The sequence below is a fragment of the Parasteatoda tepidariorum genome, chromosome 4, assembly GCF_043381705.1.
Source record: "Parasteatoda tepidariorum isolate YZ-2023 chromosome 4, CAS_Ptep_4.0, whole genome shotgun sequence".
NCBI lineage: Eukaryota > Metazoa > Arthropoda > Arachnida > Araneae > Theridiidae > Parasteatoda > Parasteatoda tepidariorum.
In genome coordinates this window covers 3,704,293-3,732,280 of record NC_092207.1, presented here as the reverse complement: position 1 = coordinate 3,732,280, position 27,988 = coordinate 3,704,293, and the positions used below count along the sequence as shown (strand labels likewise).

General features: G+C 29.8%; 1 protein-coding gene across 4 annotated transcripts in view; it reads right to left on the bottom strand.

Moving 5' to 3' along the window:
- Nucleotides 1–3,783: 3,783 nt before the first annotated feature.
- Nucleotides 3,784–27,988, bottom strand: part of LOC107456818 (Gelsolin) — a 74,630-nt gene continuing 50,425 nt past the window's right edge. For all 4 annotated transcript variants that reach the window (XM_043054553.2, XM_071179358.1, XM_043054551.2 and 1 more), the window contains 8 exons: nucleotides 26,481–26,561; nucleotides 24,539–24,724; nucleotides 20,330–20,413; nucleotides 17,520–17,581; nucleotides 16,323–16,506; nucleotides 15,749–15,859; nucleotides 10,137–10,262; nucleotides 3,784–8,590 (listed from right to left, as the gene is read on the bottom strand). In XM_043054553.2, coding sequence (XP_042910487.1) covers nucleotides 8,561–8,590; nucleotides 10,137–10,262; nucleotides 15,749–15,859; nucleotides 16,323–16,506; nucleotides 17,520–17,581; nucleotides 20,330–20,413; nucleotides 24,539–24,724; nucleotides 26,481–26,561 — 864 coding nt within the window. In that variant the 3' untranslated portion in view covers nucleotides 3,784–8,560. The remainder of the gene's footprint in view (nucleotides 8,591–10,136; nucleotides 10,263–15,748; nucleotides 15,860–16,322; nucleotides 16,507–17,519; nucleotides 17,582–20,329; nucleotides 20,414–24,538; nucleotides 24,725–26,480; nucleotides 26,562–27,988) is intronic.

Below are 27,988 nucleotides of genomic sequence, written 5' to 3'. Positions count from 1 at the left end.
ATTATTTATTAATATTTTCGCTGAAAAGGTTAATATTTGCTTTATTTCGTTTCCTTTGAAAAAGGTTTTCGCTTAATATTTCTGCTAATCTAATCATGACAGCAAACAAAAATGCAAAAATTAAGGTTTACAATTTGCCTGTTTTTTAACCTAAATAACAATATTTTTAAAAAAAGATTTGAAAATCATTTAGTTTTCCTATAAGGAGGAAAGGTTGGAAATTGCAATATTTTTACGTCATTGAAGAAAGGTTTTTACCGCAAACCTTTTCGTAACAATGAAAGTAAAGTTAAAACTCAAGGTTGTTGTAAGGTTACATGCTTTCTGGGAATGTGGCCCTATAGCTTACTATGTATGTATAAATATAATAGTGTGTTGAATAGCGTTAAAATGAGAAAATTCGAAGTCAATATTCTGTTTTAACACATGGCCCGATATCGTACCTTAATATTGATCCATAATATTTATATTGGACCAGATCACGTACTATATTACCGGATACAAGTGTACACCACCAGAGGAAATAATTATAGTCTTATTAGGGGGTACACAATATGACAATCAAGTTTAATATGTATGTACCCTTATGAAAAAGTCGAGGTATAAACGAGGTATATTTAAAAGGTATAAAGGAGGTTGTTATTTAAATACGTCGTTAATGTTGAAAAGGGTGCAAATGAATACCTCAAAATCAACCTTAAATATACCTCCAGAGGTTATTACTTATCAGCCTGAAGTATATTTTTTCACACTTGTGGAAGTATTTATTCAACAACCTAAGGTGTGTCATTTTACACTTCAGGTTATTGTAAATCAACCTCAGGTGCATTTTGTTCTACCTCAGGTATATAATTTTATGCTTGTAGAGGTATATATTTATCAACCAGTGGTGCGTCGTTTTACACTTCTGGTTGTTATAAATCAACCTCAGGTGTATTTTGTTCTACCTCAGGTAATTATTTTTCAACCTCAGGTATATAATTTTATGCTTGTAAAGGTATATATTTATCAACCTGTGGTGCATTGTTTTACACTTCCGGTTGTTATAAATCAACCTGAAGTGTATTTTCCACACTTGAAAAGGTTATTTTTATTAAAGGTTATTATGGAAAGGAAGATACCTACCTTAAGTTATTATTTCGTAACCTGAAGTACATATTTTTAGAAGTATTAATTTAGCAACCAAAGATGCAACATTTTGCACTTCAGGCTTATGTAGCTCAACCTAAAGCTGTTTTATCAGTACTTACGAAGGTGAGGTGTTATACGGACCACCTAGTTGATTAATTTTTAACCTCACCATATAAAAAATATAATATATATAAAGATATTATCTATATTATATGAAGAATAATGTATGTCATTACATTTTTTCACTAGTGGAGATCTTCATTTATCAATCTGAAGTTTTTAATATTAAATCTTCGGCTGTAATTGCTTTTTTTTTTTAAGTTATAAAGGAAAGTTTCAAATGCATAATTCTTCTGTAATTTTAATAGATAGAATTAAATCATCTTAAAATTACACTTATCCAAATTCTACAATTAGTAAAAATTATTTATGGGAACTCATATTTTTAGAAGATAGTTGTCTAATGTGCTTGAATTTCTTAAGCTATAAAACTACAAATTTAAATAATTAGTAATTAATAATTTTTCATGATATTGTTTAGTTCTTTCAACTGCAATTTTCCTTGCTTCGGTGGAAAAATTTCTTCAGATAAAGGATGATTAAATGGGAGAGTGCCAAACATTAAATAAGCTGGGGGAAATTTATTTACCGAATGTGGATTTAAATTATATTCTTCAGTTACTTCTTTTAATAATTTAGGCCAAGGAACTTTTTTAGAAGAATTTACAATGGTTTGTCCTAAACGTTCAACTTTTCCATTAGTTTCAGGTCCATGGGCTGTAGTTAACAATTGTTTGATCTTGCTATGTTTAATAAATTTTTTAAAATGGGAAAAAGTAAATGCGGCATTTCGATCACTCAAAATAGGGTTTGAATTTGAAAAATTTGGTGCAAAAAATTAACATAGGTTTCCGTAGTTATTGATTTCGAGGCACACATATATCGAGTGTGATGATCAATTACTAAAGTTAAATATTTTTTGGTAGAATTGTAATAATTAAAACCACCTACACTATCGATTGCAATTATTTCAAAAGGTTTGTCAGCTGGGAGCATTTCCTGAAGTAACCCAAATCTTTTCTGTCTAGGTTTTTTTATTAATTTAACAAGTATGACAATGTTTGTTAAAATTTGTAATGTCCAAAGTAATATTTTCCCAATAGTAAACAGGAGTAAGTAAATTAATAGTTTTTTGAATTCCGGAATGGCCAAATTTTTTATGAGTAATTTCAAGTAATTTATGCCTTAAAGAAAATGGAACAACAATTTTGGTAAAACCCTTTTTACGTAAACATAAAACATTATCTATTTTAATAAAATTTCCAGTTAAATTATTATTTTGTTGGGCTTCGCGAATTTCATCCAATTGCAAAAGATGTGAAAAATGGCCTACATTATTTAAATCAACATCACTATTGTGTTCAATATTGTCAGGAATATCACGGGATAACATGTCAGCTTCAAAGTTTAAGGTGCCTTTTGTGTATTTTATATCATAATCATTCATACTTAATAGTAAAGACCAGCGGAACAATCTACCTTTCAGATTTTTAAATTTTTTTAACCAAACTAAAACCGCATGATCTGTATGTATGGTAAATTTATTTCCAAATAAATAATGATAAAATTTGTTTAATGCATCAACAATAGGAAGACATTCCAGTTCTGTGATAGCATAATTTTTCTCATAGTCTCTAAGAGAACGAGAATAGAATGCTATTGGATGTAAGACACCTGAAACATCTGGCTGTTTCAAAATTGCTCCTTCCTCCATGACTTTCCACACGCTGATGGGGAAAGCATGTGAAGTGTTGCCATAGGTAGAGAGTTCTGCTTTACGCCACCTGCAGCCCATTTCGATCGCCAATAAGATATTCATAATAATTTTTTATTTTTTTAAAAAATAATAAAATGCATGTAGGATTTATTTTTGACCAAAAAAAAAATGGCAGAGTGAAAACTAGCTGAAAATCGTCAGTTATTTTCCAACAAATTTTTTCAGATAGTTACTTAGTCTGTCTGTGGTGTGACCATTCATTTTGCCTTATAGACTACACTGTATTAATATATCTTATTAAAATATTCAAATAAAAATAATGAGCTTCCAAGATTAAGAAAAGCTTCCAAGTAATTTTCAAAATATTCATAATAATTTTGTATTTTTTCTAAAAAAATAATAATAAAATGCATGTAAGAGTTTTTTTTGACCCAAAAAAATGGCAGAGTAAAAAATAGCTGAAAATCGTCAGTTATTTTCCAACAAATTTTTTTAGATAGTTATTTAGTCTGTCTGTGGTGTGACCATTCATTTTGCCTTATAGACTACACTGTATAAATACATCTTATTAAAATATTTAAATAAAAATAATGAGCTTCCAGGATTAAGAATAGCTTCCAAGTAATTTTCAAAATATTCATAATAATTTTGTATTTTTTTAAAAAAATAATAATAAAATGCATGTAGGATCTATTTTTGACCAAAAAAAAGGCAGAGTGAAAAATAGCTGGAAATAGTCAGTTATTTTCCAACAAATTTTTTTAGATAGTTATTTAGTCTGTCTGTGGTGTGACCATTCATTTTGCCTTATAGTTTACACCGTATAAATTTATCTTATTAAAATATTTAAATAGAAATAATGAAAAAACAACAACTCATGAACAAATATTTATTATATTTAGTCATCCATAGCACAAAAAAATAAATAAATGTTCAATATTACATGAAAAGTAAAGCGTATAAAATTGCTAAGCACAAAAGTGATATTCAAAACCAAACCATTGAAAAATCAGAAATTAAAAATAAACTCGTTTAAAATTGTTCTCTAGTGACAAGATGAAACAAAGAAAAGAAAAAAAGCTTAATTATTATAACAGTAGCATTATTATAACAGTAGTAGTAGTATTAATATATATCACAGTTTATATAAGTTTGTCATTCTTCATTATCTCAAAATATTAATACACATCAATAAATAACAAAATCAAACCTATTTATCAACCTCAGAAAACATTGCTACGTTTGAATCCTGTTTTAACGAATTTCTAGGGCAATCTCTACGCAATAACGAAAATTCGTTATACCGATATTACGAATTTCAACATTAACCAAAGGTATTTTGTTACATTGGAATTTTTTGCAGAAAAAAAATAAATATTGCATTTAATTACAGTTTACTCTACATGTAGAAAATAGCAACCAAAAATTTTAAAAGCTCACAAAAACATCCAAATTAAAAGGAATTTATTATCACCTACTTAACAGAAACTACGTAATCCATAATTTTTTTCTGTACAAATGATTTAAAACCAGTATAAATTACTCCTAATTATGCGCATTTTCAAACAACTGAACTGGAAATCACTTTTTTGGAAAGCCACATGTATTTTCCCTTCTTCAAACAAGAATAAGTTGGGGTTTCCGAGTCATTATTATTTTTTCTTTTGACATGTCCTTCTCATATTAGATACTTTTTTATTTTGAGGATGCAAAAATACTCGAATTCCGAGATCATTGTGTACTTTTAAAGACTGGAAAAGTGTTTTGATCATGAGAGAAAATGAGAGTTGTTGCTTATTTTCACCTTTCTTAAATTGGATTACGAATTTCGTAATATCGGTATTTTCAATTCATTGTTTCTATGGGAATTCAGAAACTATTCGTTGCATTGAAATTTTTGCTAAAACGGAATTCGACTCTTAGTACTTTAGTCTTTAAGATGCATTTGTTAACATGACTTTTAAATAAATTTCAAGAAACTGAATTGATTAAAAACTCTTCAAAAATACATATTAAATAACATGTTTCAAGCGCTTCAAAAACAAGCCAGATATAAATCAGAAGAAGTGATTTGAAATATAAAACGGAAATATACATAACAAAATTGGAAAAATCACAGTAGCCAAGAGTGAAAAACAGAACAAGGGAAACCATTGAGATCTGCAGAGGAAAACCAGAGTAAAATGCATTTCCATGCACTATGGAGAGGTGGTGAGGAAATAATGTGTTTGAACAAGGAGCATTCATATGAATGGTTCCAGAGCATCAAGATGACCTCATAGGGTGGAAATGATTCTGGCATTGTCAAAATTGAATTTATGCCCAACAATTTGCATCTTCTATTGCTGCACACAATAATTTTTATGTATTTTCAAAGTTTCTAATCAGATAATGCACACTTTTGTTCGATAAGCATAATTTTTATGCAAATATATTTTTACATAATGATATAAAATATATATTCTGAAAAGCTAAAATTCCCTTACTTGAGTAGACAACAATTTATATTTCATATATGCAGGGTATCTGCTACACTTAAAATTTTTCAAATTCATGACTTTTCATGACTCATTCCAAGAACTTTTCATGACTTAACGAAGTCACTATTTTCGCCCGCCAAAAACAGAATAATACATTTAAAAAGCATTATAATAACATTAATTAAAATGATAGGTATAACCAAAACTGTTATACTCTGCATCTTCATATTTATTGATTTTAAATTTAAAAAACAGAGTAAAGAAAGAGTAGAAGCAATAAAATAGCTGAAGAAATAATAGCTGAACAAATATATAATTTTTTTTTCTGCAGAATTATATTCTAAAGATACTTTTCTTGTTCATCAGAAAGGAAAGAGATACTCCTGATTTTTCTGTTTTCATTTCGGAATTTTAAAAAAAAAATTGCCAGTGACTGGCTTGATTCAGCTAGAATTTTTAATTGATAACATAAAAAAAAGTAAAAATAATAATAATTTTGAAATCACAGAAGTTTAAAAGATACTTCGCTCTAGAAATTATGTTTTTTTCCTTCATTTTTTGAAAGAACACCATAATTTTAAAGAACATGATAAAAACCTTTTATATTATAATAAAATATGACTGTGAGTGGGGATTTTGTGACAAATTCAAATATTCGGAACACCATAAAATAGGGGAGGGATTCCATTATAAAAATAAAAATTTTCGGCAACCTAAATCCATGACTTTCCGTGATTTTTTTTCAAAAATAGTTAAATTCATGACAAATTTTGATATCAATACCGAAATTCATGACTTTCCATGGTTTCTCATGACTTTCCAGGTGCGCGGATACTCTGCATATGTAAAGGAAGTCTTGTTTCAATAAAATACATTTCAATGCAATGAAAATATTAATGAGTTATTTAAAAATATAAAAGTTCTCAATTAATGCAAAATCTCTTTGCGTCTACTACCTTGCCATCTTTGATTTTAAGTTTTATGGACACTTTTGAGGATTCACCTTTTCAGAAAAGGTGATTATTTTTTTGCATGCATTTATTTTGGAATTCTTTTCATACAATTTGTGGTCAAAGTCATCACTGTTTTCAAAATTTAATTTTGTTAGTTCAAATGAATGAAAACAGATGACGCTAAAATCTTTTATGAAACGTACATTCATCAAAAGTTTAAAATCTGACAAGAGTGTAACGCTAAACTAACTTTTAAATAACGACAGAATTGTCTTTGTAAAGAAAGAAAAAAAGGTGGATCATCTGAAACATCATATTTGTCAAATTCCTCTTATATTTTATATGTCTTGAAAGATGTCGTCAAGTAGAGTCCAAAATCGGTTTGTTTTTGAAAATTAAATAGAAAGATCGAGTTAAATCGGGTATGTATGGATTACAAATATTTATTATCCTGAATAAACTCGGGCATATCAAAATTCGCCAATACGTTTTTGTTTTATCACGTTCTTATTCGGCCGGAAGCAAAACAAAAAATAATCTGCTGTGATTGGAAGTTTGCCAATAATTTGTTTGTTGCTATTTGTGGGACTGCAGACGTGTCTCGTACAATTGTATATACGCGATGGTGGATGAACTTGCATAGAAAAAAAAAGAGTTAAAAAAATGGCATTTGTGAATGAAAGAAAAAGTAATGCAGATCATGTTTCAGATGATGAACCTATACAAAGACTCATATTTAACTTTTTTTATTGGCCCGAGATCATTTGGGATTGTAAACGGATGACAAATTAATTATTTTTTACGCATAAACAAAATTAAAATTTCAATTTAGAACTTGTGTATTATGTTTTGTTTTAGTTCCTTGTATTTATGAATGAAATAAAAAAAATAGGTTGCTTTTTTTGCATTTTTTTTTTCTTCAAAAAAATTTGTAAGGAATGTTGCTCTGGTACGCTCCTAATCTACTTTCTTATGATACTTTTTTTAAGCGTCAAATGCAAAATAAATTATTCATAAATATATCATGTTCAAAAATAAAATTGTGATCTCAAAAGTGAGAGAGAGTAAAAATCACTATTTAATTATCACCAACATTAAGTACCTTATATGCTTGTATTTCAAAAATAGTTAAGAAAAATAAAATACTATTATAATAATAATAAAAATAATAACAATTTTTGCAGAAACCTAGTTAAAACTATCACAGGGCAAGACAAGGTTGCCACTCAAATCTGGAGAATCTTTTGTTTTACCCGCACACAAGAGGAAAGCTTTTGTATGGGCTGTATTGGGATAACTAATACTACAGACAAACCCCACTACAGTGAACCTTCAGGGGGGACCGAAAATTTCGGTTCACTATAACCGGGAGTTCACTCCTATCCGTGCTGCACATCAACACATCTTTCAGAACTTTCTATGACACATCATTTAAATAAATGACCCTTCAAAAGAAATACAAAAATCAATATGTAGTAGTCACAAAAAAATGTGTTCACTTTTATTCTTATGACTCTTCGTCTTGGGTATACAAAAAATTTAGAGATGGGAAGCTGAGATAGAAGAAGCAAACACGAAAAAAATGCTTATCACTCAATAGATGGTTTTAAAATTCGGTCTATGTATTTTATGTAGAAATTTCAAAATGACCAAAAAATGAAGGGGAAAAAAATCAGTGGAAGAGAGAAAAAAGTTCAGTTTCCTCTCTTCTACAAACAATAATATTATGTTTGCATTGCAAGGCACGGGATTTCGTTCACTCTATTTGGGTGTTCACATTTGCCTGTATTTTTAATAGTTGGAAAAACTTATGAAAGAAGGAAACATACTTTAATGCGATAGTAAATGAACTAGTTTAATAGAGCTGAAATACCATCCTTAAATATCCCACTCGGAGTGATTACCATTTTTTAAAAGATGAAAGATAAAAGACAACATTCCGCGGTTTTTTCCAGTTTTTAAAGAAATAATCAAAATCCCCCGTTATTTCCTCAGGTTTTTATGGCAACCCTGTAAAGTTTACTTTTATCATGATTGCAGCAAAATCATTTTCCATACTATCTTCAACCCACTTTAATAAAAAGGGTACTCAATGGAAAGCTTTTCACTCTGTTAGAATAATAAAACAGCGCAGCAGAGAGAGCGTCTTTTGTAAGTAAGCGCCAAGTGTATAATAATACTGACATAGAAAAGGCAGCAGAGATTTACAAATAAATCCTTCAGTTTGGCAAAAGCAGTTGAGAAAGATCCTGAAAACAAGCAGATAATATGAAATGAAGAGTGCAAAATAATACACTGTGTGGCCAACAGTATAAAACCATCCTGATTATTATGATGCCTGCACCACAGCTGTGCAGTGAGGATTAGTTGACTACGATCTAATTCGTCCCAAAGGTGTTCTATGGGTATGAGAAGGCAGTTATTGAACACCCATTTTGTTATGTTTCCAATCACGGGTAACTAACCATAACAACCGGCGGGGGGGGGGGGGGNCCGGGGGGGGGGGGGGGGTCAGGTTACTTTTGGCCACATAGTGTAGTGTTCATAAGAAATATGGGTATGAAATACAGTGATAAGTAAAGTAGGCAAAATAAAAGCATATTCTTCAAAAGTATTTATAGAGAAAAAAAGAAATGTAAAATTTATGAAGAAATATAGCAAGAAACACATGTATAGAGCATAATTCAAACTCCATTCAAAATGAAGATTTTAAAAAAAGTAACAAAAACAATGCAGGGGTCTGTACAGACATTTTGTGAAAGGTTCGTTTTTGTAAAATTGTGAAAAAATGACTCATAATTTGTGAATATAAAATAAACATTAAGTCACTTTCTTTAAACCAGGGTCCTGCTTTTGTGAATGTGTGCAAATAGGGTCCTGTTATGGAAAAAAACTTTTTCAAGGAGTTTTTAAATTGTTAAGACATACAATATCGTGCTCAACACTGTAAAATTATAATTAAAAAAATTAAAATTAAAAAAACAGCAATTGCTGCTACTAAATTAGAGATGCAACATACAAATATTTGGTATTCAGCCAATACAGCTAAACACAGAATATTCATTTCGGACGAATAAAGGAAGAAACGTCTGCCGAAGACAAAACTTAGTTCGTTTACATCTGTCTTTCTTTTTTTCCTTCCCCTGGGAAGGGTTTATTCCATTAACAAAACAATAATGAAGATAAACAACTTTGTGAAGGGTCCGATTAAAAGAAATTCATTTTGTGAAGGGTTCGTTTTGAAGCTAAAATATTTTGTGAAGGGTCCGTTTTTATGAAAAGATATTTTGTGAAGAGTGCGTTTTTATGAAAAGATATTTTGTGAAGGGTCCGTTAACGGACCCAAATTTCTTCTAAACAGACCCCTGCAATGACTAGCTCAATAAATGGGAATCACAAAATATTTCATTAAACTTTACTTTCTTTGAAAATGGAATCAACTTTCTTTGAAAATGGAATCAAAAAGTTAAGGATCCTTACTATGCTATAGACTTATGCTATGAATCAAAATGTAGCTATACAGTTCTGAATAATACATTTTAGAAAAGGGGCTTATTCAGGGCCCCTACAACATGTATACTGTTTAAAATAGAGCAACAAAAATTTCACATACATGAAACTAAGCATTTTTAAAACACTTAAACACATTTTGAGTATTCACATAAAATGAAATGTTATTAAGATACATATAATTAGTTATAATCGTAGATACTTAAATTTAAATAATTTTCAAAATCTTCAAAGTAGATAATTAAAACAGTTTTAAATCAAAATTATCAATACTTAATGGTATACCTCCCACATAGAGGGATTCCAATTCTGAAAGAATGATTTAAAGGATTCTGGTTCAACACCTTGCTTCAATGTAACAATTGAAATACTTTCTGAATTTCGATCGCTCGGCTCGCACGACATGTAATCCTGTAAAATATTTTTATAGTTCAGTTATCACTACTACACTTAAAGTTGACTAAAACAAACTTTAATAAACAACTTAAAATAAACAACATTTCAAAAGTTGTCTGTCGAAATTGTCGAAATATAAATTCATTTCAATCAATAAAAAATCCTTTTTTTTTCATATGTATGCATATATATATAGTTCAAAATGTAGAGAAAACATGGAAATATTACAGGACAATGAAAAAAGGGAAAAAGAAAAATGATAATAAAACCCCCCCAAAAAACAGAAATTCCGAAAAGGGAAAAAAAATTAATAAAAATCCGGAAAAAAAGATATAATCACCTCCCACAATTATGTCTGCAGAAAGGAGTGCTTTCTAATATTGCATCAATATAGCCAAAGCAAACTATATCAATACAATAGTGTGAGAAGCACTCAAAAAAATTTTACTAAAAATTAAAGCACATTAAGAAAAAATATCACGCTAAAACAGAAAATAAAATATAAAGAAAAAAACAGAATAAAACATAAAACGAAATCTATAAAGCGAGTTGCGAATTAAAATGAACTTACATGAACGGGAAATTTTTCAAGAATGATTTAAAATATTTTCGTAACAAGATTGGCAGATTACAAAATATAAAAACAGAAGAGCAAATTGAGGTAAAAGCGTAAATAGAGGAGTTTTGTTTTATAGTGCATTCTTACGTTTGATGCGCTTGATTTGTTATTTACCAAGGATGGTCCCGAAAATGGATGTAAGCAAGGTAATATTATCCTGGATAATTGAAAGAAGTTGACAGTTAATAATTTTAGAAAATTAAGTTTTATTTAAAAAAATAAATAAATAAAGGAGGAGGAAACATAAATTGCCTGTTTTGCACATCATGGTAAAAATTATATAAGTTAACAAAGAAATTTTTTAGTATATTTATTTACAATAATATATAATTAACTCAATGATTTTATCTAGAATTTAATTACTTTAGTTGGGTATCAATTGTTTCTTTTCTTTTTGTCCCTTGTGTATTTATTGTATATACATTCATCTGCCTTATTTTCAAAATATTCATTTGAACAAAATAGGTATTTTAAAAATGTTAAATTAATCATAATTTTTTTTTCATGAGTTGTTTAATTAAAATCATCTGAGATCGGTGAAACCCTTAACTAGTACAATCATTCCTAATTAAAAAAAAAACTAAATTCTATTTTTGTTTGTGTTCCTTAATCACCACTATAAAAACTGCAGACAAAATTATATTCGCAATAAAGGTGAAACAGTCACAAAAAAGGGTTTCTGAACTGAAATGTTTCTGCAAATGAGACAAGTGAATCTTTGGTCATTCAGTTTACTGATGACACTTGATCCAATTATGACACTTGAAGGAGCTTTGCGGCTCCTTCTCAAAAAGATCCATTAGTAGCTGAACCTTACCTCATCATTTTCCTATTCCAAATTGAATGGACCTGCTTTCTAAATAAAATAAAAAAAATTCACATCTAGATTTAACCTCCGGTTTAATTAAATTCACTAGCAGAGACTGCTTTAGCTGCTTCCTCACATTTTACAAATTATAACCCCTTAGAATTATAACCCCTTAGACCCCTTATAATAGATCCCTTCTACAATTTTTCATTCAATATTTGTGTCATTTAATTTACAATTAAAAAAAATAGTGTTTTTTGCGTCTAAAGAAAAAATAAGTTTCTATTTCGAGTGAGCATTTCCGAGAAAAAAACCGAATAATTCCCTAAACTCATCCTCCCGCAAAGGAAATATATGTCCTGAAAATTCCTGGTTTCATATGTCACAGTCAACAGAATAATAAGGATATTTTTCTTTTAAAAAAAGTAAAACAGAATTAAACAAAATGCCGTAAAATGATATACAAAAAATGCATTTTGTTTAATTAATTGCAACAATTAAAGCAATATATAAGTAAACAAAAAAAATAGTAAAAGTTGTGTTCGCCTTATCACTGGCTACCCATGGGTCAAATGCTTTTTCCTTCCGAATGGACTTCCGTTAAACGCCACAACATTTCAAATCATGGGTTGAAAAAACTGTCTCCATTCATGTTTGGGTTTTCATATTTACGTGCTTCACAAAATACTTTTCCTTCTTCAGCATTCTTTATTTATATTGAAATCACCGTCAAGCCAGTCACTATACTTTAATAATAAAAATACTTTATATTATTATTATGTTTTTTTTTTTTTATATAAATGGCAGGCACTGAACATTATTTTTCGCCTTAGAAGATGCCGGAATTGTTACTCACTTCACGTTACCCAGTGGGCACCTGTGAACCAAAGTCAGGGAGACGAGCAACATTACCCACGCCACACTGCCACAACCCGTTTATAGGATGGGCCACATTCACACATCAGAGGACAACACATAGAGAGAGAAACATCCCCGCACAGAGCGGGATTCGAACCCGCAGCCATCGGCTTCGCAGTCGGGCGCGCCGACCACTCGACCGGCTATTAGTATTACGTAAATACATTAAAAATGCCCGGTGGTGAAAACAAAAAGGCAAAACGACGCACTCTCTTGAGCAAAATTAAAATGATATGACTCTTGATATGACTCTTGAACAAAATTAAAATGATATGACTCTTGATATGACTCTTGAACAAAATTAAAATTTGTGGACACCATCCAATCCAAATCAATACCCGTTTTGACAATGGGTAATATATGTATGAATAAATATGCATACATATGACTCACTCACACACAGATATATAGAGGGACAAATCATTCTAATTGCAGATAAAGTAAGATACTTCATTCAAAAGTGCAAGACTCTGTTCAGTAAAAACTCAGAGTAAAAGGTCACTATTTATCACCCGCATGTCAACTGTGAAATTTTTCTGAGTTAGCAATTTTTATACTGGGTGCAAATATTGCTTATTTCTGCCACTTTCACATACACATGGCATGCATTAGTAAAGAGACTCTAGAAAAACATATACAAGAGATACAAATTATTGCATTAAAAATAGGTATAAAAGCAATAGGTGGAAATATTCAAGTTGAAAGTAAGAACTGTTGCCGAGTTTACGAACGATACTCACAAATTCAGTCTATTAAAAAATAGGGTGATTTGAAATTCATGTGCTACAACAATATCATATTAAAAATATAGTGATTTGGAAAACTATGCAAAAAAAAGCTAAATATGATGGTGGATGCTAATAAAGGACGTCGAAATCTCAGAATTTAATAAAATGTGTAGAAACAGTAAAAAAAGTTAAACTACCCAAAAACGATTGAAAAAGGAATCGTCAAGGATACAGTACTTTTTAAAATCAAATTTGAAACTTACAAGTTGCATTAAAAAACTATGGATGTAAAAATACCTTGAAAACGAAAAATAACTGCTGAGATCAGAAAGTTGTGAATCGTGCACATAAAATAGTGACAACTCAAATTTGAATTTTGGGTTATGCAATTTTATATAGTATTAAAAATACCAAAGTTAGAGAAATCCTTTGTTCGGGTAAAGATGAGGATTTATGATGTCATTGAGAGAATCAAAAAAAGATAACAATAATTTGAAATTCCTGCATCATAACAACAACATATTAAAAATTTTGAATTTGAAAAATCACAAAATAAATATTCAAACCACCTGAAGTTATTTTATTTTGTTTTAAAACAGTAGTTGAACAGTCTGCCCAATTTATTGGTTTTTACGACTACTCCATAGCAAATGTTCAACTCTATAGCATTGTCATTTTGAATCCAATCCAGAAGACAAGGGAACTAACTAGATCAACTATTGGGAGAAATTTGCCTTCATGGAGCACTTTGTGATGAAACTAACCTGCATTTGTATTACATGGCAAGGAACCTCACACGGTTAGCTTGACGGCAAGGGGCATCTAACGCATGCGGATATTTCACGTCAGCACTGTGGTAGGTGCAAGCCGGATGTGGAATTCGTATCGATCAGCCATCGATGGGATTCGAATCCGGTTCACCTCATTGAAAAGTGAATGTTCTATCCACAGAGCCATTATGACTCTTACGGAAAAATTAGAAATAAATGAATGCACAGCAGGCAAAGAAAAAGCAGATAAGGGTAGATCGAGAAGAAGAATCTTATGTACCTGCTATTAATGCATTACAGTTAATTGCAAAATTTTATATAATTATTTTCATGGATTACGGATTACAAAACTTTAAACACAATTTACTCGTAATGAAACTATGTTTAACTAGTACAATTTTCAACCGATTCACTTCAAATTTTGACAACACAATAAATATAGTTTTTTAATTGGGTTGACTGGTTTTTAAGTAATCCATGAAAATCTAACTTATTTTATGCCATATTTTTTTCCAGTTTTTTTTTTCATAATGCCATCATTTTCTAAAAAGAATAATTACTTCTTAAAAAAAATCTTACGTGCTATACAAACTACATTTATGTAGTTTTAAAAAAATAATAAATAAACGAATTGGATGATTTTTCTTTCCTCTTGGGAGTGCACAAAATTCTGGATAATTTAAAAAATAATTTATAAAAAATGTAGTATATAAGAACTCAATTTTAAAACTTTTGTATTTATAAAATGAAGAATGAAACGAAATGTATTATATTAATCTACTATCATTGCAAAATTCATTAAAAAATCCTCTTTTACAGGCTTTTTCTGTGTTGAGAGGAGGCTTAAGAGATTTTAATAAAGTAAGGACACTCTATTGTAGAGGCTGTTAAAAGGTGGAGTTTCATTCCCCAATAAAACTGTTTCTTTTTTGATTTAGCTATTGTACAGATTATAAACCATTGATATAAAAAAACTATAGAACTATAGGGAAGAAACTATAGAAACTTAATAAATTACTATTGTGGAAGGCAGTACTGTAAAGATCACAATTTGTTAAGAAGAACTCTGGAAACTGTACACATTAGAGATACAATTAAATATTTAAGTAAAGGGAAAAAAACTATAGAAACTTAATGAATTACTATTAAGGAAGGCAGAAGAAAATAGGACCACCCTCCCACCCAGCAACTAAATTGGTTCATGTGATTATCATACACATGGTTGTCACTCAAATCTGGAGAAGAAAAAAAAAATTTCTTTACGTACATATTATATGCAATATATTAAAAAGGTAACACTCTGTGCTCTAGAGCGAGCTATATTAGGCTAGTTTTAATTAGTGGAAAAACTTAAAAGGCTTAACATACTTAAAACAATAACGCAGCAATAAATGAAATAGTTTAGTATAGCTGAAATATCATCCTTACATGTCCTTTGGCTGGTAACCACTTTTAAAAACGAAAATAAGAAATAAAATTCCCCGTATTTTCCCAAGTTAGTAAAGAAGAAAGAAAAATTCTCTGTTATTTTAGGTGATTTTTAAATTCCCTGTATTTTCCAGGTTTTCCTTGCAGAGCGGCAACTCTAATACTGTTTTAATTTCTCCTACATTTAAAAATATATATCAAATTAGACATATTATTTCAATCACAGTTACCTCAGCTAATTTATTTGCTCCACTCTTTTCCTCTTCATTTGCTCCCTTTCCGATCCACAAATAAACAATATCTCCTGCATCTAAAATCATGACATCATCTTCACACAAATCCTAAAACATAGATTAGAATTTACTTACAATTTCAAAATAAGATTGCAATGTATTTTCTAATGAAACACTTAAAATCGGCTAGTTCAATATCATATGAAACTTTACAAACAAATTTAATTGGGCATTCTTTTATTATTCTATGAAAAGAAAGATAAATTAAATATATTTTCTCTCAATAGTTATTTTTATTATAAAAAATGTGTTGCATCCACTTTTCAGTATTTTGAGCATGACACATACATTGTATCTATATTGAATTAATGTGAATAATTGTATATAATTTAAATTTTTTACAGCATTATTTTTTTAAAAAAATGTTTAATGACAGTTTAGAGGTACAGAATGAGATTTTTTTCCGTGCCTTTTCATCACTCTTTTGCAATTTCCGTTTTAAACTCAAGATATTTTTTTTTTAATTATTTTTCTCTTGATTTTCAAAATAAAATGACAAGTCTTTCAAAACCTCTTGAGTAAAATTGCACATCTCTTCAATTTTCATTTTTCCAGACCGGTTTGAAAGCCTGAAGAGCCTGGGTTTGATGATGGGTCGGGAGGGAAGATCACGTGACTTTGGATACTCTTCTTTTCCTCCCAAGGGTGACCAAAATTCTTCCGGCTCTTCACCCTCTTTTATTTCAGTAAAATTTCTGCAATAAAATCATTTTATAACAATTCCAAAAATCAAATAAATAGATGCATGGTAGAAAATATACAATTAATATTTGAAAGAAAAATAGAATTTATTAGAGGAAAAAAATCACTCAATAAATTTTTAAAAAGAATCACATATTATGTACTAAAGAGTCGGAGACAAAATGAACTTAAAAAATTACTTATCTTTTTCAATTCTTTTTTAACAATAACAGTATATTTACAATAATTATTGTTTGCATTTTGATAACATTTTCATTTTTGGGCCGTTTTTTATTAGCATTAGTCATTTTTAAATACAAGCTTAATGACGTTTTCTCAAAGCTCAAATGTTATATAAAATCACATCTTTTAGCAAATAATACAATTTTTATGCTTTCTCACTTCCTTGTTTGGGCTCATGAGAATTTGCAAGAGAAAAAAAGTTGAATTATTTACTGATTTTTATTAAGGGGAAATGCATTAACATATCTTTCACAAAATTATTCGCATGTATATTTCTTTTTGCCTATAAAATAAATCTCAACTAATATTCAAAATACTTAAAATATGCAAAATGAGATTTAAATATCCTTAAAGTTCAAGATATAATTAGCTTTAAAAACTATGACAATTATACTTAACATTTTTATCAAAATATTTATGCTTTAGTAAAAGAAATAATTTTGTTGGGATTTTTTTTTTTTTAAAGTTTCTTCCCTTTAAATTTCCTTTAGTTAGGTAGATAATTTTGCAAACAACTAAAAATTAAGTTTTCAAATTCAGAAATTGGACAAATTAATCATTAATGTATTCAACATTGCTGTAGTAACATTTTCCATAGCTAGTAAAATAAAAAATAAAATAAAATAAATAATAAAAAAAAGTCTAATATAATGTAGACAGTTCTAAAGTTATTAGTTATAACTCTATTTGAATATAGAAACTTAAACTTGTATGTCTTTTACTAAAATCCTAAATAATAGAAATTTTTAAAAAAGATTAGTTTTAAAAATAATTATTTTTTAACCTATCAGGTGATACAATCTTCATAATACTTCTTCCCATTGCTTGCTCTTCGTCAAACGAGTCCTAAAAAAATTATAAAAATATACCATAAATAGAAATCATTAAAGAGATTATGGTAGTACAGCCAAATCCCATTTTAGCAAATCCCTAGGGACTGAAGCAATCACAACGCAATAATGAAAATTCTTTATACCGATATTACAAATTTCAACATTAACCAAAAGTATTTTGTTACATTGGAATTTTTTGCAGAAAAAAAAATAAATATTGCATTTAATTACAGTTTACTCTACATGTAGAAAATAGCAACCAAAAATTTTAAAAGCTCACAAAAACATCCAAATTAAAAAGAATTTATTATCACTTATTTTACAGAAACTATGTAATCCATAATTTTTTTCTGTACCAATGATTTAAAACCAGTATAAATTACTCCTAATTATGCACATTTTCAAACAACTGAACTGGAAATCACTTTTTTGGAAAGCCACATGTATTTTTACTTCTTCAAACAAGAATAAGTTGGGGTTTCTGAGTGATTATTTTTTCTTTTTGACATGTCCTTCTCATATTAGATACTTTTTTATTTTGAAGATGCAAAAATACTCGAATTCCGAGATCATTGTGTACTTTTGAAGACTGGAAAAGTGTTTTGATCATGAGAGAAAATGAGAATTGTTGCTTATTTTCACCTTTCTTAAATTGGATTACGAGTTTCGTCATATCGGTATTTTTAATTCATTGTTTCTATGGGAATTTGGAAAATATTCGTTGCATTGAAATTTTTGCTAAAACGGAATTTGACTGTAATTGTTATCAGTGAAAAAAACTAAATTGAATATGAAAAACTGCAGGTGGCAAAAACAGTGAATAAGTTGCAAACTATTCCGTGCCACAAATTAGGGGACTGGGCCCATGTCCAAGAGGGCGTGGGTTTGATCCCCATCAGCCAAAGACTTCCCGTGCATTAAATGGTGACTGGTACACGCTAAATCTGTCAAGTCACAAAGTCCTCCACGTTCCCACAACATGTCATACCTCTGGGGGTACTGATCCAGGAGTTTCTTTGTCTTCTGGATTGGTTCAAAATGACAAGGCTATGGAACATTAGTAGTTGTAAACTTAAAATTGGGTTCACTGTTCAACGGCGGTTATAAAATAAAAAGATATCCTGACGTTCTTTATATTGGGTTTGAATAATGTATATCAATATTTTTCCTCATTAATAATGTATTTAATAACTGACAACAATGATGTTTATAACCGTATATTAACTTGTAAATAACTGCAGATGACCGTTAATTTACTTTGCATTTATTCATCCAAAGTCACATACTATAGGAAGCACACCCAAGTAAAAAGTGAATGGCAGAAGTAACACTTTCAGGAAAAATGGGATAATAAGAACGATTCACACTTTTAAAACACTTGTATGGATTTAATGAATATTGGTTTCATTTCACTGATTTAATGAATATTGGTTCACATTCTTAAATCATAGAATAAGTATAAAAGACAACAATTTTAAGTATGATTAAAAAAATTAAGAAAAATTTCCAATTTTATACCATTTCAAATGAGATGTAGAAGATATTGACCAATTTTATTTATCTACTTTGCGACAAACTTCTCTATGTAAGACATCGTTTCCGCATCAAAGCGTTTTGAAAATAAAACTTCAATCCTCCCTCACAACATTTAAAAAATGTTTGAATGTCAAATTCAAAATTTTTCTAAATAATTTAAAGCAGTTGAGACCAGGATTTAAACCTTTATTTTAAAAAAAATTTTAAGTATTTAGAATTTTAAAAATCTATATATCATACTATTTAAGAGTTAATTTGAGTATTCATAGTTAACAATATTTGATTAAAAAATGAAAATGTTGTTTGTTAATTTAATATGTGTATACATATATTTAGTAGGCTACTTGTTAATTTAGCAGCATTAATAAAATTTGATAATGTTATTTTATCAATTTTTTATACAGTTGAAAAATTAGATTTTACTATAATTAATTACAATAAAAATGTAAAGTTACATTTTTATAATTTCTTTAGACATTCATTAATTATTCTTTGTCGACGATAGTCCTGTTTCTGACAATCTTAAAATGATTCATTAACAAAAGAAAGAAAGCTAAACATTAACTTACAAAAGGAAATAAAGGCTAACATCTAAAATGCTATGTAATCAATAGATATAAAAACAAATTAACAAAGGATAACTAATAGAAATAAACAGCAAAGCTAATAATTATTAATGAGCAAAAAAACGAGTTAACAAGGAATCACAAAAAAATAACAATTAAAGTTAAAAAACAATTAAAAATATTATTAAAATTTTTTACATGTTATTTGTGTGAATATGGATTCTCAGTATTAACCAACATAAAAACGGATTTTCAGTGTTAACCAACATAAAAACGAAAGAAAAGAAAAAAAGTTCAAGACTGTTAAATGTAGAAGACAATATGAGTGTAGAATTGTCATTTTTAAGACCAACTATAAATGAAATTATTGAAAAACATCAAACTCAAATTTCTCATCAAAATTATTCTTGTTATTAACTTGTAATTAATCCCTTCATAAATATGCTTTTGTAGTACATATTATTTTATTTTACATAAAATTATTATCATAAACTAATTTACACAGTGTATTATAGGTAAGTAAAGAACTTGTAAACTTTTTTTTTCTTCGTGTGCCGTCAAATTTCAAAATCATTAACAGTGTGCCGCGACAAAAAAAAAAGAAGAAATGTTGTGAATCACCGGATTAGAATAAAAAATTTAGTTATAAATAGTAAAACCTGTCCAATCCACAAATAGGTGAGAGTAGGCGTTTCCAAAATAAAAACATCGTTGGAGTTAAGAGAGCAGCTTGATTCAGGAATCTATTTAAAAATACAATAAAAGGGGGGAATTAGAGTTGGGGGGTACTACATTTAAACTTTTTTAAACAAGGATTTTTAGAACATTGTTACTTAAATAGTTATTCCATTTCTTAAAAACAGACAACACATTTTTTGAACTAAGATTTATAATTAAATTAATTACCAATAAAGAATACCACACTTAAGAATACTAAAGAATACCAATAAAGAAAAAAACTGGATTTATATAATAATAGCGATATTGGAATTTAAAATAGTGTGAATATGAATCTCGATACTGAATTTTAAGAACGCGAAAATACAAATCGCGATATTGAGTTTTAAAATCGCGTGAATAGGAACGTGATATTGGATTAAAGAAAGCAAAAATACAAATTGCACTATTGTATTTCTGAATCACGTAAATACGAATCAGTATGCATGATTTTTTGATCCACTGAAAACGAATAGTGGCATTGGTCGCGTGAATACGAATAGCGATATTAATTTCGAAAACTTGTCATAACACATTGAGGTATTGGATTTTTAAATCGCGTGAATACGAATCGGGATGTGCGATTTTTAAATCGCGTGAATATAATTNAATCACGTAAATACGAATCAGGATGCATGATTTTTTGATCCGCTGAAAACGAATAGTGGCATTGGTCGCGTGAATACGAATCGCGATATTAATTTCGAAAACTTGTCATAACACATTGAGGTATTGGATTTTTAAATCGCGTGAATACGAATCGGGATGTGCGATTTTTAAATCGCGTGAATATAATTCACAATGAGTCACTTTCAAATCAGGTAAATACGAGAATCGATGTTTTGATATTAAAATCACGAAAATATGAATGGTGATATGAGCGGATTCCGGCCTAGTTTCAAATATTAAAAACAATGAAAATCTGACAAGCCAAAAAAAAAATTATTAATAAATAAATAAAAAATTTAAATTGGGGAAGAGTCACATGCATGAAAACGTCTCGTTAAAGCGATTTAGCGAAGGTTTCAAAATTTAGATTTTAGATTGTAAAACTTAGTTCTTGCTTTAAATTTCAGATTGCAATGAAAATGTTGTCGGATTATAAATTTTGATTCGCGGACGAATCAATGGTCTTGAGATACGCGTAATTCGGCGAAAAAATCACATGACCTGTTCCTAGACCTGGTGGATGATACACTTAGAATACAATGACTTCTGTTTAAAAAAAAAAAAAATTAAACCTTCTGCAGGTAGCTTACTGAACTATCATTGTAAAGAAATGGGGTTCTATCTAGAATATTCTATCTAAAATTCTATTCTATCCAAAACAACAGAAGAGAAAATGAGTGGACCATACTTTCCAATCTCACCTCCATGCCTTTAGCTTCCACATTTGAATGAAATTGTTGAGTAAAGAAATGCTAATTCCTCTGATTCTGTTCAAATTTTAAATTGTATATAGCATTAAAATTAAATAGATAAAAGCTTAAAAATTTTATAGATAGAAGCGGCATAAAGCCCACCCAGCTTCTGATCTGTAAGTACCAGCTTCTCTCCAAAGTAAACGAGTTCTACGCTCAATGCAGAAACAATCTTGGAGCCTTTACCTCCATGATTCCTCTGGCCAGCAATGGGCTGTGGTTGGAATGCTTTACTTTTATACTATTTTAAATATTTTCCTTACATAAAATACATTTTATGAAGATTCTATTATATGGAATTTAAAACTGCTCAGTCACTTGTCACTTATACGAATGGTTCGAAAGATTTTGATAACTTCCTTGGTTTTTTCCTCACTTAACTATTAGTTTGCGTTCCATAAAATATTAATTTATTCCAATTTCTACAAAGATTAAACACAAAATAAAAGAAGAGCACTTTAAAAACATTTGATCTCGAGATTAAATTTAATCTCTATAATTTTAAATGCAACCTCAATGGTTCGAGAGACTAACTTTCAATATGCTTACTAATATGTGCATAAAAGATAAAATTGTATAGATAAAGATGACATAAAAACATGTATGCTTTACAATTCAATATTTTTTTCCATTCTTGAATTTATTTTAACATAGAATATAATAAATAAACATAGAAAATTTATTTTTATTTTTACTGCCAACTCTTGGGAAAAATGATTTTCATAATTGTATGCAAAAACGAATTTTCTTTCCTTAAATAAATTTAGAGACGAAATATGCTAAATGAGATATTAGTAAGAAGGGCTTTCAACCAGATTAAACTATTGGGACCCTATTTTTTAGATTACTCCCATATTTTTCTCAAGCAACAAAAACTGAATGGGTTGAAAAAATAACACCTTTTTTGTGAACGATTTTGTAACTTAAGATATTTTCTGCATTTATTAGCAAGCATATTGAAAGTTAGTTTCTCAAACTATTAAGATTACATTTAAAATTATAGGCATTAAATTTAATCTCGAGATCAAATTTTTTAAAAGTGCTCTTCTTTTATTTTGAGCACAGTATTATTGTATAATCTTTGCAGAATTTGGAATAAATTAATACTTTATGGAACGCAAACTAATATTTAAGTGAGGAAAAAAACAAGGAAGTTATCAAAATTTTTCGAACTGTAGCGGTTAACTCATTTAATGTAATATTATTTAAAAGTGCAAAAAAAAACAAGAGAAAACTTTTGTATTTCCTTCTTTATTCCTCCCAGTCAAATCGCTCACTAATGTGATTACATATCCCCGGCGAAAGTGTAAGTAGTAGTTGTTCGGTAGCGCTTCAAGTTCCGGTAGCGCAAGTAGTAGTTGTTCAATAGGTGTCACTACCACGGTATGACACCCGACCTGGCAGAACCATTCGGATAAGTGCTGACATGACAAGCACAGTGCAGTTTTAAAAATTCAAATTATATATGTGGGGAGAGTAGTTACAGACCATGTCAACCTTCATCTATGAAAAGGTACCCCGACATAGAGTCGAGTTACGTCAAATTTATATTATATTCATTAAAACACTAAACTGCTTTTTCCTANTCATTGCTGTTTTGTGAGAAGCCGGGAGAGCTGTATTAAGATCACCGTATTTTTTTGAGTGCTGAATGTGAGAGGTGTATTAACTTCACTGTCGTAGTCGCTCCTATGTTGCCGTTAGCAGTCGAGTAATCACAAGTATGCAAGCCGACGTTGTGCGTGATCGAGACGAGACTGAGTAGCAACAGTGCGAGGAGGTGGATAATGTCGCAGTCACAAGTAGCAAGTCAACTGTTCAATGTGAACCATCCATCGGAGTAGGCGTTACTGCAGATGTAGGCGTATCCAGATCAAAGTGGGCGTTTTTGCCAAGGTAGGCGTGTTCACTTCACGTCCGAAGGTCACCATTGTGGGGAGAGTAGTTACAGACCATGTCAACCTTCATCAATGAAAGGGTACCCCGACATAGAGTCGAGTTAACATGCCTTATATACTAGTGAATTGTAGTTGTATTTTTTTAGTGGTAGATACGCTACAATATATAATAGAATCTTCTTAAAATATATTTTATGTAATGAAAATATATAAAATAATAAAAAAGTAAAGCATTCCAACAACAGCCATTGGATCATGGAGGTAAAGACTGTAGCAAGGTGATCTGCATTGAGTGTAGGTCGCCTTTACTTTGGAGACAAGCTAAGTACTCAACTCACCCATCTAAAGCTGAATTGGCTTAGAGATTGAACCTCCAGTTTTTTACAATAACAGATCTTATGGCTGGGATAGCCTGGTTGGTAGGGCGTTGGGCCCATGCCCAGGAGTTTGTGGGTTCGATCCCCGTCGGCCAAAAACTCCCCGTGTAGTGAATGGTGACTGATGCACATTAAATCTGTTTAGTCGCAAAGTCCTCTATGTTCCCGTCACAAATCAATACCTCTGGATCCAGGAGTTTCCTTGTCTTCTGGATAAGTTCAAAATGACAAGGCTTACGGAGTCAAACATCAGTAGTCGTAAACCCAAAAATTGGGTCGACTGCTCGACGACGGTTATAAAGTATAGAAATAAAATGACAGATCTTAATTAGAGACCCATCTCAGCAAACATCTAAATTCAAAACTTTTAAAGTTACTGATTAATTCACCCAATTAAAGTTCAAATGATCTCTTAAAAGTGTGAAATAACGAAATCAAATTGATCGGCAGCTTACTTGTTCAGCACGCGTATTGTAGTGGTTCGTTCCTCTCACTTGGAAAAGCCTCGTACCATCCACATCGTACGAATCGAAATCGTGGATATTTTTGAAACCACTTGCGTGACCACCTGACATTATGACCATCTGACCTTTAAAAATGCGTAAAAAATGTTCAGGCTCTTGTCCATGCACAACTCGAATCTAAATATTTAAAACAAAAAAGTAGGATGGTTAATTATGAAGAAACAGTGGAATATTACATAAACACACTTAATGTGATTTACTTATTTTTGCTGACAAGAGCAATACTTACATAAGATGTTTATCTCCCTATTTAAAAAAAAATTTTAAAAAGTAAAATAAAAATTTATTAAAAAAATTAAACTTTGTAAAATTATGAATGTTGACTAAAAAGTTGAATTTGGGAAAAGAAAGAATTTGAAAAAAAATTTTCTTAAAGAGTTTCAAAGATCAATAATTTTGAATGCACGAGATTCCAAAACAAATATTACTACTAAAAATTTTATAAGATAAATTAAAACGTAAACTTAGTTTGCTAATTGACATATTTTATTTAAACTTAATCCTAAAACTGGATGACTACAGTCAAAGTTAAAGCAAAAACGAATATGATTTTCTTACATAATCATGATAGCTTAGGGGATACAACGTTTGACCTACAGAAAAGGGTGGCCGGGGTTCGAATCCCGGCGATGGCTGGTCGATACGAATTTCACATCCGGCTCGCACCGACCACAGTGCACACGTAAAATATCCTGAGTGATAGACGGATCGAGGGTTAAAGTCCCTAACCATGGGAAGTTTTGGTGGTTTTCCTCTCCATGTAAAGCAAATGCAGGTTAGTTCCGTCAAAAAGTTCTCCATGAAGGCAAATTTCTCCCAATACTTGATCCAAAAGTTCCCTAGTCTTCTGGATTGGGTTCAAAATGACAAGACTAAGCAGTAGAACATTAGTGGTAGTAAATCCCAAAAATTGGGTCGGCTGTTATAAAATAAAATAATTCATGGGAGTTGGTTTGCGATTTGTTTATTTTTGCTAACAAGGGATGGGCTTAAGTAAATGACTTCATAATAAAAATAATAAAAAAAAACAGAATTACAATAATCAGAAGAAAGTTCCAAGTAAGAAAAACTATAATTTTAAACAGTCACATGAAATAATGCTAGCGAATGACTATTTTCATAAGTGAAGCTATGTTTAGTTTCTATGTTAATTGCAAAAATGATGTAATATGTGGAAATATTTTGTGAACATAAAAAGCAATATAATTCCTTAAAATAAAATATTAAAACGTTATGTTGCCTTATATGGGCCCATACAAATTCTAGAATCACACATTGCTTTTGATAATTTTCATCTAGGTGAAAAAAATCTCACTAAATTGGGAGGGTTTATATATATATATAGTTTAATGGCTTCTAAAATGTTTAAGATCCATTCTAAAGCTTAGATAAGATTGTGCATTTAGTTTTGCCTCACTTAAACTGTGGATTTTCCTTGACGAAAGAAAAGAAAAAGAGTTCAAAATTTTAAACATCAACAATTTGATGATATTTCATTATCTCCTCAAAAATTTTAGTTGTGCCAACAATTTTGTAAAAAATAAATGAATAAACAAACAGTAAGGCACATTAACTAATCATTATACAACAGCCAGCAAGTCACAAGATTGGTGTCTAGTTTTAGATCCCAAGACTCAGTTTAGACCAGCGTCCACAGCCCACTAGTTAATGAGAAAATATTTAAAAGCATTTAAAATATAATTCTTCCTTTTTGTTTATTTTACGGAGCACACACACACTATGGCACTAAATATTACTTTAAAAAAATGATTTTCACATAGACAGATTTTGTGATTAGTTGGCTAAATTTGATGACTTAAAAAACTCGCTAAAAAGTGTTATTCCATATATAATGACAGAAAAGAACAATAACCTGTACTGCATTCATATCATTACTCATTCTGACAGTCATTATTGCAGCAGTCGCCCTTTCATCTTGAGTGCTTGATTGACCCTAAAAAAACAAATTCTCTTTCACTAAATGATGACACACTGAAAAATATAAAAATAATTAACAACACAGTAGATTTGAATTTTGTAAATTAGTCTTCATTATTTACATGCCTTCAAAAATGTAAAATAAATAAATAACAGAAGTCTGAAAATACCTAAAATAACACAAAAATAAAACATTTAAAGGAGAAACACGCTTCTCTAAAAAAAAAATTTTACTCTTATGTGTACAATGGCAGTTCAACGAAGAGTTAATTTTTACATACTTGTATAAATCACAAATATAAAAAGAATAAAATAAAGTAAAACAACACAATAATAAAGAAATGTTAAGAATTCTTCTTAACTTTAGAAAGTTGGAAGATGTCTAAAATAAATAATTAAGATTTTTTTTCTTTTTTTTAAAAAAAAAAAGGGTGTGAAATAATATACTAAAATTATTTTTCTAAATTTGAACTTTCACAATTACAACTGTCACTTTCTCCAGGATTCTGAGAAACTAATGCAAAGATGGTAAGCAAGTTTAAATGACTTTCCAATAACAACATTGACAAAAATAAAATTAAGACTGGTAGTCATAAAAGCATATTCAAGCATGGGCGCTACTAGTATGAGGTCATTTTAAAATGCTCGATCAAGTGTTAGAACTGAAATTCGGAACTATATATATCTGTTCAGGGGATAGAGCGTTCTGCCTTCCACAGAGGTTAACCGGGTTCGAATCCCAGCGTCGGCAGGTCGATACGAATTCTGCATCCGAGTCGCACCTAACCATGGTGCTGACGTAAAATATTTAAACATTTGAACTAAATTTTTAATTCAATTTATTTGAATAAAATTTTTAAACATAAATGTAATCGACGATTTCTCGAAGCTTCTAGACCTCAGATTTCCGGATCACTGTAAGCAAAAAATCCGGTAATCCATATTTTTTTCGGAGCATAATCATCTCTGTACTGTAAAATTAAATTCAAATGAAAAGATGTAAAGAAACAAAATTTACATTCCTTTTATAAAATTTTGTGCAGAATATTCTTTAGAAATCTTTTGCGCTCAAAGCTCTTTCCTTGAAGAATTTTTTTCTTTCAGATTTTCACTGCACACACACCCGTGACAACAAAAATAAGCATATCACAAACCTCTTTTGATGTAATATTGGCCTCACAGTTGTTTACAAATTTTAATATTAAGTAATTTTTAAAAGAATGCAAATTAAAACCAAACAGTAAATATTTCTCAATAGATTTTTTCAAAAAAGAAATATAATACGTTAAAATGCATTTTAAGAGGCATAAAGGATTCTTATTTGCAGTGTATTTCCATGCATATGTACAGTCCGTGACCAAATTATTAGATGCAAAATATGCTTCGAGTTAAAATTTTAATTATCAGATAATGCAGCACAGTTTTATTGTTCTTACCTGACTG